At 37.7% G+C, this 13,913-nt stretch overlaps 1 protein-coding gene and 1 pseudogene across 3 annotated transcripts in view; both read left to right on the forward strand.

Annotated features, from left to right (window-relative positions):
• The window catches only part of KAT2B (lysine acetyltransferase 2B), a 103,298-nt gene extending 100,218 nt beyond the window's left edge, over positions 1-3,080 (forward strand). Inside the window, exon 18 of one of the 2 annotated variants that reach the window (XM_082392658.1) lies at positions 1,014-3,080. In XM_082392658.1, the coding sequence (XP_082248784.1) occupies positions 1,014-1,207 (194 nt within the window). In that variant the 3' untranslated portion in view covers positions 1,208-3,080. The remainder of the gene's footprint in view (positions 1-1,013) is intronic. The other variant, XM_082392659.1, reaches the window with a different exon arrangement.
• LOC309629083 (centromere protein U pseudogene) overlaps positions 1-13,913 on the forward strand; it is a 385,624-nt pseudogene that overhangs the window by 268,024 nt on the left and 103,687 nt on the right. The window lies entirely within an intron of this gene.

Consider the following 13,913-nt stretch of genomic DNA (forward strand, 5'->3'; position numbering starts at 1 on the left):
TTTTTCATGCATAGTTTATATAATTTTTTTCATATTCTTTTCTATTATGGTTTATTACAGGATATCGAATACAGTTCCCTGTGCTATACAATAGGACCTTGTTTATTTCATATATAGTAGTGTGTATCTGCTAATCCAATTTAATAGTTGATATAATTTTTAATGATAGAACCAGGCTTAGAGACAACTAGGGACCTATAAATAGACAAATGTTAGCATCTTCTAATCTTCATGGAATTCTTTAAAGTGGTTCTGAGAGTGAGGACGAAAGAAGCCCCATTATATTCTTATAAGTTTAGATGAAGCTCTGTTTTCCTTTGTAAATTAATTTAAAGCAAGTAGATATATTGGGAAAATATTCTTTTTTGACAATTGTCTCGCAAGGCTTACTTGCTTTAGAAAATAGATTATTAAGTAAAGTTTGTCATTCTTATTTCATTGATGGAGCATGAAACTAAATTCACCGGAACCATTTTACTTGCAAGGTCATTGGTGTATTTGCAGATGTATTTATGATCTGTTTCTCCATTTTAAAAAGTTCTACCTCTGCAGCACCAGAACAACTGTGAATTTAGAGAAACAAACTCAGTCTGATTGTTTTGATTTAAGTAATGAAATGATTCGATACTAATGTTCCACCTGCTCTGCTCCATGTATAGACAAAGCCTCTTCTGTATAATTCTGAATGAAGAGCTAACAGTACTTAGTTCATCGTACTTATTGCTGCTAATCTACTTAGCTTCCTCGTGCTGGAGAGGGGATTGGGCCAGATGACTAATAATGGTCCCTTCAATGTTAAAACACTGTGATTTTGCACAGGATACCCTCACAAAAGGAAGAACATAAGATTCAAGAACTGTTTTCCTTGATCATATGAACTTCTCTTAAAGAAAGGCATTGGGATGGTGCAAATGTGATCAAACTGATGACATAGATTTCTTTCCCGATCTCACTTTTGTCAGCTGGTGTTTAAAAGGAGTCAAAGATGGCTAATATTTTTTTTTCCTGTGCAGATCTGAAAACCATGAGCGAACGCCTCAAGAATAGGTACTACGTGTCTAAGAAATTATTCATGGCAGACTTACAGCGCGTCTTTACCAATTGCAAAGAGTACAACCCCCCTGAGAGTGAATACTACAAATGTGCCAATATCCTGGAGAAATTCTTCTTCAGTAAAATTAAGGAAGCTGGATTAATTGACAAGTGATATTTTTTTCCCTCTGCTTCTTAGAAACTCATCAAGCAGTGTGCCTAAAGCATGGTTTAGTTTTACAAAGAATTGGACATAATGTATTGAAGATACTTGTAATAATTAGCACTTTCAAAAAACAAAACAGAACACCTCCTCTTAGCTTTTTAGATATGTATTTAAATTGAAGTCATAGAACATTTTTGTTTTATGGAATAGATTTTAATCTATTCACTACAATTAATGTCAACTTTCTATGTCATGTCCATTAGCTGAATATTCAGTAATAGATGATCAGGGGTTTCCTCAAAACTTGTATATGAGGAAATTGCACATAGTACCAAGATTTGGGGGAATGCAGAAAATTTTCAGACCGTGAATGTTTCCCTTTTTTTCTAATGGAATGTGAGAGTTTATTTTTATTTTATTCTGAAGGACTTTAAACGAAGGGATGCATGATAAAAAGCCCGTAAAAGGTGAAATATGTGATGTTTGAAGTCTCATGGTAGACTTTTTATATATATTTTTAAAAAACACTCATCTAGATGAGGTGCTTTGAACAGTTCTGAAAAAATGCAGTTCCAGAAAGCAACTGCTTTGATTCCTAAGGAAGAAATTCTAAATAATGCAAACTTTTTTATAAGCATCTGGGTTTTTGATAATTCTGTCTACCTACAACAAACTTGTGAGTGCATAACCACTATTTTAATAATTACTTTCTCTACACGAGTGTGTAGTACTATATTTGACTTTGCTTATGCAGGCCATAATTTCCAAAAGGCAATTTTCTGGGCCACAAAGGCATCCATTTGCAAACACTTGAGATTGAATTAACATACTTTAATAAAAAAAGATGTATAATCTATTTAATGTATCAAATTTATTGAATCCTTGTTCTACTAAATAAGGATTTTTTTCCCTTTCTACAATACACACAACTGATATGTACTTATGAACATTTTTCCTTTTGCATCTCCAGATTATATTCATTGTCGGAGATGAATTAAATTACCACCAAGATTTGCTGTCAGTATTTTAATACCTACATTGGTATATATACCCAGGGTAATACTATCCCACTAAAATCCATCATACAACCTCATTAACCCATCTTGGGATTCCAGCTTAGTGCTTGGATTTATTTCCTGATTAACACTACATTGAAAAGTGGGACATCCACCATCCCAACTCTGGGAGAACCAACTCATATAAAACAAACGAAGGCCACCTTGATGGTCTCGACACTAATTTTTATGATACAAATTTATAAACTGATTTTTGTAAAGGACTAGGTTTAAAGGTATATTTAACTTGATGTTTTCTATCAGCATAAAAGAATTGAAATGATTATTTGATAGACATTAAACACAGTTGCCAGAGATAATCTGCATGAAGGAAAAAACCCTGCAGATGGCTGTGAAGTTGGAAGGATTGTTTTTCATATGTAAGATATATTCAGAATGCTCACAACTGAGAAATGCCTCAACTTTTTAAAGTATAAGAAACCACCTTGAGTGGCATCTGGATTTCTAATGAAGAAGGATGATACAGTTTGGATTAAGTAACTTGGACTGGTTTTCAACAGTGCTTTGTACTGGATCTGCTGAAGCATCTGGCCAGCTTGGTATCCTGTGAAAGTTTGTTATTTTCTGGGTAGACCTCCTTATAGAGTATTGTCTTTAAAATCAGATTGTCTCTTCTATATTGAAAGCATTTTTATGTTTTCTAATTTAAAAATTAATATTTTCTTATAGATATTGTGCAATAAAGCTGAAGTAGGATGTGTGGTTTTTTGCAAATGCTTTAACAGCAGATAAAATTTTACATTTGTAAAATTAATATATTGTACTGGTACAAAATAGTTTTAAATTATATTTTAAAAAGCTCTTAATCTGGTGGTGTGTTTTCTTCTTCTGGCAGATTGAGTTTACAAGGCAAATGTACGATCTGGTTGATGACTGATTACATCCTTAGTTCTTAGGTCGTAAGCATGTTGAGGAAGGTGTTCAGAATTGTTGCACTTGTGTGAAGTTTCATAAAAATCCACAGCCCATCGGTGAGAGATTTTCGAGAGGAGAGACACTTATTGTGTCTCTGGAGTGATCCACTGCATCTTGCCCATTGTCACTCAGGAAAAAAAATCTAGCTAAAGAAGAGTGTTATGGTTTTAGAAACAGTCCCGCACTCGCCCCCAGTTTTTCTACTTTGCATCTGTGAGAAAGATGAATGAGGAGAGGGACAGACAAAAATACAGCTGATTTTTAGACATCTCCCATATGAGCTTCTACTGTTACTCAAAGTGCTGAGTGTAGGAAAGTAAACTTTATCCTGTTGGGGTGTGAGTACCCACCAAAGAGCACACCGCTTCCTTTCTGAATTCTGAACCGGCTAAGCAGTCAACAGACTAAGGCACATGATGGCCAAAACATCTTTATAAATAATAAAATGCATTTTGGAGGTTGTGACTTGTGTATCTATGGAAAATGGGCTTTCTGATATGGAACCCCAGGATGTGGTTGACTCGCCAGCTGCCAGCAGCTTTGCACCACTGCAGACGTCCCCCTACCAAGGCAGGGCCTTTTACCCTTAAGCTTAGTGCACGGCCCAGGACAATGATGCTGTCTGAAGGCAGGTCACCTCCAAAGAGGTACAGGTGGGGAAGGAGCAGAACTAGGCCACTTTCTTCCCCTAATTCATCAATGAGGCAGGTTCCTCCCGGGGGAGGGAGGCATGAAGGGCAGAGGGAAGCCAGGGCTGAGGGACGTCCTTCTACGGAAAAGTAAACATCCGGAACGGAGACTAAGTTGCCCTCCCATCCCAGCCCATATATGCATGGTCAAGAATCTCAACTCTGGTTGTATTCATCAGAAGAAAAGAGTGAAAAGACGACTTTGTGGTTTTCACGTTACCTGGAAGTAAAATTTATAATTTTGGAACCTAAGGAGTAGAAACAGGATCAGACTGAGGTACTATGGACAGGTTAATAATGTGTCATCCCTTTAAGCTGATATTCTTCAGACCAGCCCCTTGGTGTTTATTTAAAAGCTTCTAGGAGCTGCGCAAGGAAGGGTTACTGGTGGCAGCCCTTGGCCTTTTCCCATTTGTTCTGAGCTGTTCTGCTCTGGCCCTTACCTTTACTTAGCAAAGTAGAAAACCCCAAGAGAAGAGGGCAACTACTCTGGAATATCAAAGGTCATATTGGCTGCATGTTCTTATTTAAGAGGCAGTAATTAAGATGACTTTTTTTTTCTTAAATCGTCTTGAAACATATGTTTAGATTTATTGACTATTCAAACTTTTTTTTCTTGGCAGAAAAGGTAGAGGTGGTGTCTGTGGGTGGGGACGGTGGCAGCAGGGAGAGAAATCGGTGCTTTTACTTGAGTCTTCAGGCTCTTGGACTTTCTCCTTTGGATGCATCGGTGCTATTAATATTAGTATTGGATGGAGATTGACAGGGGAAAATAGTGTCAGTAACGTCCCCGTTAGGTCAAGAGATGAACATGAAGTTAAAGAGAAAAACAAAAACAACTGGAAGAAGGTTTTCAGGTGCACTTTGGAGGAAGACTCTCGACAAAGTAAGCAGAGGACTTCAGAGGTGAGAGAACACCTGTAAGTATCAGGAAAAGTTTTCAGATGTAATTCATGTATATTTATGCCTTGGTTTCTGTGTGGGAGCATCTTTGCTTTTTTTGTGGAAAAAGGAAGCTAACAATGTCAAAGCTGGAGATTTTCTTTGGGTTTATTAAAAGCAATAATTTCAACAAAGCAGAGAAAAGCCAGGAAAGCACAAGTCAACCTTCCTGCCCCCCTTGTTACTGGGAAGCCCAGTACCACCTTGGCAGAGTTAGCTTAAAAAATGTTATTTGCGTGTGTGTAATTTTCTGAGCTGAAACGAAGGTTTATCAGTTTTTGTTTATCTAGGTTTGAAGTTCTTTTAAAGAAATCCCTTGGAGAATTTGTTGCACCAAAGGACCTTCTCAAAATAATGCACATGTTCACAAACCTTCTGCATACTGGCTCACTTGGTTCTTGGACCCGTCCTGAAATTCACTGGTCTCTCTTCTTTGCTCTGTTAACTTCCCATTTTTGACAGTTATTAGGTGGATATCTAATTTATGCTAAAAATATCTAGGAACAGAGAATCTGCCTTTTTGTTCGATAGGGCAGTTCAACAACAAACACAGGCAAAGGTGATCAAGTCCTTAGGTTGGGTTGATGTTGGCTGTTTTAGAGTTGAGTAGAACACACACTTGGTTCATACTGAGTTTGTGGTCAAGCTCTGATTCGCATCTTTTCCCACAGAGTGCTATTAAGTAAGTCAGTGCATCAGCACTGCTTCTCCTCAACATACCCAAACACACTTGTATGGCTGTAGCTCTGTGCACAACTTAACATCCCATATATATATATAATATATGTATTTTATGTATATATTTTATATATATATTTTAAATTGAAGTATAGTTGATTTACAATGTTTATTTCTGCTGTACAGCAAAGTGATTCAGTTATATCTCTATATATTGATAGATAGATAATATGCTTTTATTTTTTTTGCTGCATTAGGTCTTCGTTGCTGTGCACAGGCTTTCTCTAATTGCAGCGAGCTGGGGCTACTCATTGTTGCAGTGCGTGGGCATCTCATTGCGGCGGCTTCTCTTGCTGTGGAGCACGGGCTCTAGGCACGTGGGCTTCAGTAGTTGCAGCACACGGGCTCAGTAGTTGCAGTGCGCGGGCTCTAGGGTGCGGAGGCTTCAGTAGTTGTGGTACACGGGCTTAGTTGCTCCACGGCATGTGGGATCTTCCTGGACCAGGGATCAAACTCGTGTCCCCTGCATTGTCAGGCAGATTCTTAACCACTGTGCCACCAGGGAAGTCCCATATACATTTTTAATACTCTTTTCCATTATGATTATCACAGGATATTGAATGTAGTTCCCTGTGCTATAGAGTAGGAGCTTGTTGTTTATCCATCCTGTATATAATAGTTTGCATCTGCTAACCCCAAACTACCACACCATCCCTCCCCCACACCCCCTTGCCCTTGGCAACCACAAATCTGTTCTCTATATCTGTGAGTCTGTTTCTGTTTCATAGATAAGTTCATTTGTGTCATATTTTAGATTCCCTATATGAGTGATATAATATATTTGTCCTCTCTTTTTGACTTACTTCACTTAGTATGATACTCTCTGGTTCCATCCATGTTGCTAAAAATGGCATTATTTCATTCTTTTTTTATGGCTGAGTAATATTTCATTGTATTGGGTTGGCCAAAAGGTTCATTCAGTTTTTTCTGTAAGATGGCTGTAGTAGCACTTAGTTGTCTTTTTAAAAAATTAATTAATTATTTAATTAATTTTTGGCTGAGTTGGGTCTTCGTTGCTGCGTGCGGGCTTTCTCTAGTTGCGGCGAGCGGGGGCTACTCTTCATTGTGGTGTGCGGGCTTCTTATTGCGGTGGCTTCTCTTGTTGCAGGGCATGGGCTGTAGGCGCGCGGGCTTCAGTAGTTGTGGCTCACAGGCTCTAGAGCACAGGCTCAGTAGTTGTGGCGCACGGGCTTAGTTGCTCCGCGGCATGTGGGATCTTCCTGGACCAGGGCTCGAACCCGTGTCCCCTGCATTGGGAAGTGGATCCTTAACCACTGTGCCACCAGGGAAGCCCCACTTAGTTGTCTTTAACTTCATTTGAAACGGTTTTGTTAGATTGTATGTGACAGCTGTCATATCAGCGTGCATTTAAAAAAAGTCATCAGCTCTTCCCTGGTGGTGCAGTGGTTAAGAATCCGCCTGCCAATTCAGGGGACATGGGTTTGAGCCCTGGTACGGGAAGATCCCACATGCTGTGGAGCAACTAAGCCCGTGTGCCACAACTACTGAGCCTGCACTCTAGAGCCCACGAGCCACAACTACTGAAGCCCGCGTGCCGAGAACCCGTGCTCTGCAACAACAGAAGCCCCGCTTGCTGCAACTAGAGAAAAGCCCACACACAGCAACAAAGACCCAATGCAGCCAAATAAATAAATTTTAAAAATAAATAAAAAATTTTTTAAAAATAAAAAAGTCATCAAAATTGGTGAATTCTTGTGTAGCCATTTTAATATTGAAGATGAAAGAAAAGAAACATTTTTCACGTATTATGCTTTATTATTTCAAGAAAGGTAAAAACACAACCGAAACACAAAAAAAGATTTGTGCAGAAGGTGCTGTGACTGATCGAATGTGTCAAAAGTGGTTTGCAAAGTTTCGTGCTGGAGATTTCTCGCTGGACGATGCTCTACCATCAGGTAGATCAGTTGAAGTTGATAGCAATACGTTATACCATGTGGGAGATAGCCGACATACTCAAAATATCCAAATCAAGTGCTGAAAATCATTTGCACCAGCTTGGTTATATTCATCACTTTGATGTTTGGTTTCCACATAGGTTAAGCGAAAGAAACCTTTTTGACTGTATTTCCACATGCAATTCTCTAATTAAACGTAATGAAAATGTTCCATTTTTAAAACAAGTTGTGACAGGCAATGAAAAGTGGATACTGTACAATAATGTGGAAAGGAAGAGATCGTGGGGCAAGAGAAATGAACCACCACCAACCACACCAAAGGCCGGTCTTCATCCAAAGAAGGTGATGTTGTGTATATGGTGGGATTGGAAGGGAGTCCTCTATGATGAGCTCCTTCTGAAAACCAAATGATTAATTCCAAGTACTGCTCCCAGTTAGACCAACTGAAAGCAGCACTTGATGAAAAGCGTCCAGAATTAGTCAACAGAAAATGCATAATCTTCCATCAGGATAACACAAGACTGCATGTTTCTTTGATGACCAGGCAAAAACTGTTACAGCCTGGCTGGGAAGTTCTGATTCATCTGCCGTATTCACTGGACATTGCACCTTTGGATTTCCATTTATTTAGGTCTTTATAAAATGGTCTTAATGAAAAAAATTTCAATTCCCTGGAAGACTGTAAAATGCACCTGGAACAGTTCTTTGCTCAAAATGGTAAAAAGTTTTGGAAAGATGGAATTATGAAGTTGCCTGAGAAATGGCAGAAGGTAGTGGAACAAAAGGGTGAATATGTTGTTCAATAAAGTTCTTGGCGAAAATGAAAAATGTGTCTTTTATTTTTACTTAAAAACAGAAGGCACTTTTTGGCCAACCCAGTATATAAACTACATCTTCTTTATCTGTTCATCTGTGGATGGACTTTTGTGTTGCTTCCATGTCTTGGCTATTGGAAATAGTGCTGCTATGAACATAGGGGTGCATGTATCTTTTTGAATTAATAGTTTTGTCTGGATATATGCACAGCAGTGGGATTGCAGGATCATATGGTAGTTCTATTTTTGGTTTTTTGAGGAACCTCCATGCTGTTTTCCGTAGTGGCTGCAGCAACCTGCATTCCCACCAAGAGTGTAGGAGGGTTCCCTTTTCACCACACCCTCTCCAGCATTTGTTATTTGTCAACTTTTTAATGATGGCCATTCTGACTGATATGAAGTGGTACTTCATTGTTGTTTTGATTTGTGTTTCTCTAATAATTAGCAATGTTGAGCATCTTTTCATGTGCCTGTTGGCCATCTGTACGTCTTCTTTGGAGAAATGTCTCTTTAGGTTTTCGGCCCATTTTTTCGATTGGGTTGTGTTTTTTGTTGTTCTGTTGTATGAGCTCTTTGTATATTTTGGAAATCAAGCCTTTGTAGGCCACATTGTTTGCAAATATTTTCTCCTATTCCATAGGTTATCTTTTCGTTTTGTTTATGGTTTCCTTTGCTGTGCAAAAGCTTGATTAGGTCCCATTTGTTTATTTTTGCTATTATTTCTATCAACTTGGGAGACTGACCTAAGAAAACATTGGTATGATTTATGTCAGAGAATGTTTTGTCTATGTTCTCTTCTAGGAGTTTTATGGTGTCATGCCTTCCTTTTAAGTCTTTAAGCCATTTTGAGTTTATTTTTGTGTATGGTGTGAGGGTGTGTTCTAAGTTCATGGATTTACATGTGGCTGTTCAACTTTCCCAACACCACTTGCTGAAGAGACTTTTTCCCATTGTATAGTCTTGCTTTCTTTTTTTTTTTTTAATGTCTGAAACATTTATATTAACATATTTCCATACATATTTCCATACAAATACAAATATAAGATTTCTAGAAATTTCATGTAATGTCTGAAACATTTATATTAACATATTTCCATACAAATAACTCAATGAAAGTTTAGTATTAGTTGTTTTGTTTGTTTGTTTTTTTATACTGCAGGTTCTTATTAGGCATCAATTTTATACACATCAGTGTATACATGTCAATCCCAATCGCCCAATTCAGCACACCACCATCCCTACCCCACCGCAGTTTTCCCCCCTTGGTGTCCATATGTCCATTCTCTACATCTGCGTCTCAACTTCTGCCCTGCAAACCAGCTCATCTGTACCATTTTTCTAGGTTCCACATACATGCATTAATATACGATATTTGTTTTTCTCTTTCTGACTTACTTCACTCTGTATGACAGTCTCTAGATCCATCCACTTCTCAACAAATGACTCAATTTCGTTCCTTTTTATGGCTGAGTAATATTCCATTGTATATATGTACCACAATTTCTTTATCCATTCGTCTGTTGATGGGCATTTAGGTTGCTTCCATGACCTGGCTATTGTAAATAGTGCTGCAATGAACATTCGGGTGCATGTGTATTTTTGAATTACGGTTTTCTCTGGGTATATGCCCAGTAGTGGGATTGCTGGGTCATATGGTAATTCTATTTTTAGTTTTTTAAGGAACCTCCATATTGTTCTCCATAGTGGCTGTATCAATTTACATTCCTACCAACAGTGCAAGAGGGTTCCCTTTTCTCCACACCCTCTCCAGCATTTGTTGTTTGTAGATTTTCTGATGATGCCCATTCTAACAGGAGTGAGGTGATACCTCATTGTAGTTTTGATTTGCATTTCTCTAATAATTAGTGATGTTGAGCATCTTTTCATGTGCTTCGTGGCCGTTTGTATGTCTTCTTTGGAGACATGTCTATTTAGGTCTTCTGCCCATTTTTGGATTGGGGTGTTTGTGTCTTTAATATTGAGCTGCATGAGCTGTTTATATATTTTGGAGATTAATCCTTTGTCTGTTGATACGTTTGCAAATATTTTCTCCCATTCTGAGGGTTGTCTTTTCGTCTTGTTTATGGTTTCCTTTGCTGTGCAAAAGCTTTGAAGTTTCATTAGGTCCCATTTGTTTATTTTTGTCTTTATTTCCATTACTCTAGGAGGTGGATCAAAAAAGATCTTGCTGTGATTTATGTCAAAGAGTGTTCTTCCTATGTTTTCCTCTAAGAGTTTTATAGTGTCCAGTCTTATATTTAGGTCTCTAATCCATTTTGAGTTTATTTTTGTGTATGGTGTTAGGGAGTATTCTAATTTCATTCTTTTACATATAGCTGTCCAATTTTCCCAGCACCACTTATTGAAGAGACTGTCTTTTCTCCATTGTATATCTTTGCCTCCTTTGTCATAGATTAGTTGACCATAGGTGCGTGGGTTAATCTCTGGGCTTTCTATCTTGTTCCATTGATCTATGTTTCTGTTTTTGTGCCAGTACCATATTGTCTTGATTACTGTAGCTTTGTAGTATAGTCTGAAGTCAGGGAGTCTGATTCCTCCAGCTCCATTTTTATCCCTCAAGACTGCTTTGGCTATTCGGGGTCTTTTGTGTCTCCATACAAACTTTAAGATGATTTGTTCTAGCCCCGTAAAAAATGCCATTGGTAATTTGATAGGGATTGCATTGAATCTGTAGATTGCTTTGGGTAGTATAGTCATTTTCACAATGTTGATTCTTCCAATCCAAGAACATGGTATATCTCTCCATCTGTTGGTATCATCTTTAATTTCTTTCATCAGTGTCTTATAGTTTTCTGCATACAGGTCTTTTGTCTCCCTAGGTAGGTTTATTCCTAGGTATTTTATCTTTTTGTTGCAATGGTAAATGGGAGTGTTTCCATAATTTCTCTTTCAGATTTTTCATCATTAGTGTATAGGAATGCAAGAGATTTCTGTGCATTAATTTTGTAACCTGCAACTTTACTATATTCATTAATTAGCTCTAGCAGTTTTCTGGTGGCAGTTTTAGGATTCTCTATGTATAGTATCATGTCATCCGCAAACAGTGACAGTTTTACTTCTTCTTTTCCAATTTGTATTCCGTTTATTTCTTTTTCTTCTCTGATTGCCGTGGCTAGGACTTCCAGAACTATGTTGAATAATAGTGGTGAGAGTGGACATCCTTGTCTCGTTCCTGATCTTAGAGGAAATGCTTTCCGTTTTTCACCATTGAGAATGATGTTTGCTGTGGGTTTGTCATATATGACCTTTATTATGTTGAGGTAGGTTCCCTCTATGCCCACTTTCTGGAGAGTTTTTATCATAAATGGGTGCTGAATCTTGTCAAAAGCTTTTTCTGCATCTATTGAGATGATCATATGGTTTTTCTTCTTCAGTTTGTTAATATGGGGTATCACATTGATTGATTTGTGTATATTGAAGGATCCTTGCATCCCTGTGATAAATTCCACTTGATCGTGGTGTATGATCCTTTTAATGTGTTGTTGGATTCTGTTTGCTAATATTTTGTTGAGGATTTTTGCATCTATATTCATCAGTGATATTGGTCTGTAATTTTCTTTTTTTGTAGTGTCTTTGTCTGGTTTTGGTATCAGGGTGATGGTGGCCTCATAGAATGAGTTTGGGAGTGTTCCTTCCTCTGCAATTTTTTGGAAGAGTTTGAGAAGGATAGGTGTTAGCTCTTCTCTAAATGTTTGATAGAATTCACCTGTGAAGCCATCTGGTCCTGGACTTTTGTTTGTTGGAAGATTTTTAATCACAGTTTCAATTTCATTACTTGGGATTGGTCTGTTCATATTTTCTATTTCTTCCTGGTTCAGTCTTGGAAGGTTATACCTTTCTAAAAATTTGTCCATTTCTTCCAGGTTGTCCATTTTATTGGCATAGAGTTGCTTGTAGTAGTCTCTTAGGATGCTTTGTATTTCTGCGGTGTCTGTTGTAACTTCTCCTTTTTCATTTCTGATATTATTGGAGTCCTCTCCCTCTTTCTCTTGATGAGTCTGGCTAATGGCTTATCAATTTTGTTTATCTTCTCAAAGAACCAGCTTTTAGTTTTATTGATCTTTGCTATTGTTTTCTTTGTTTCTATTTCATTTATTTCTGCTCTGATCTTTATGATTTCTTTCCTTCTGCTAAATTTGGGTTTTGTTTGTTCTTCTTTCTCTAGTTTCTTTAGGTGTAAGTTTAGATTGTTTACTTGAGACTTTTCTTGTTTCTTTAGGTAGGCTTGTATAGCTATAAACTTCCCTCTTAGAACTGCTTTTGTTGTATCCCATAGGTTTTGGGTCGTTGTGTTTTCATTGTCATTTGTCTCTAGGTATTTTTTGATTTCCTCTTTGATTTCTTCAGTGATCTCTTGGTTATTTAGTAACGTATTGTTTAGCCTCCATGTGTTTGTCTTTTTTACGCTTTTTTCCCTGTAATTCATTTCTAATCTCATAGCGTTGTGGTTCGAAAAGATGCTTGATATGATTTCAATTTTCTTAAATTTACTGAGGCTTGATTTGTGACCCAAGATGTGATCTATCCTGGAGAATGTTCCGTGCGCACTTGACAAGAACGTGTAATCTGCTGTTTTTGGATGGAATGTCCTATATATATCAATTAAATCTATCTGGTCTATTGTGTCATTTAAAGCTTCTGTTTCCTTATTTATTTTCATTTTGGATGATCTGTCCATTGGTGTAAGTGGAGTGTTAAAGTCCCCCACTATTATTGTGTTACTGTTGATTTCCTCTTTTATAGCTGTCAGCAGTTGCCTTATGTATTGAGGTGCTCCTATGTTGGGTGCATATATATTTATAATTGTTATATCTTCTTCTTGGATTGATCCCTTGATCATTATGTAGTGTCCTTCCTTGTCTCTTGTAACATTCTTTATTTTAAAGTCTATTTTATCTGATATGAGTATAGCTACTCCAGCTTTCTTTTGATTTCCATTTGCATGGAATATCTTTTTCCATCCCCTCACTTTCAGTCTGTATGTGTCCCTAGGTCTAAAGTGGGTCTCTTGTAGACAGCATATATATGGGTCTTGTTTTTGTATCCATTCAGCCAGTCTATGCCTTTTGGTTGGGGCATTTAATCCATTCACGTTTAAGGTAATTATCGATATGTATGTTCCTATGACCATTTTCTCAATTGTTTTGGGTTTGTTTTTGTAGGTCCTTTTCTTCTCTTGTGTTTCCCACTAAGAGAAGTTCCTTTAGCATTTGTTGTAGAGCTGGTTTGGTGGTGCTGAATTCTCTTAGCTTTTGCTTATCTGTAAAGCTTTTGATTTCTCCATCAAATCTAAATGAGATCCTTTCCGGGTAGAGTAATCTTGGTTGTAGGTTCTTCCCTTTCATCACTTTAAGTATATCATGCCACTCCCTTCTGGCTTGTAGAGTTTCTGCTGAGAAATCAGCTGTTAACCTTATGGGAGTTCCCTTGTATGTTATTTGTCATTTTTCCCTTGCTGCTTTCAATAATTTTTCTTTGTCTTTAATTTTTGCCACTTTGATTATTATGTGTCTCGGCATGTTTCTCCTTGGGTTTATCCTGTGTGGGACTCTCTGCGCTTCCTGGACTTGGGTGGCTATTTCCTGTCCCATGTTAGGGAAGTT

The sequence above is a fragment of the Balaenoptera borealis genome (genome assembly GCF_965194805.1).
Source record: "Balaenoptera borealis genome assembly, chromosome: 5".
Taxonomy (NCBI): Eukaryota; Metazoa; Chordata; class Mammalia; order Artiodactyla; family Balaenopteridae; genus Balaenoptera; species Balaenoptera borealis.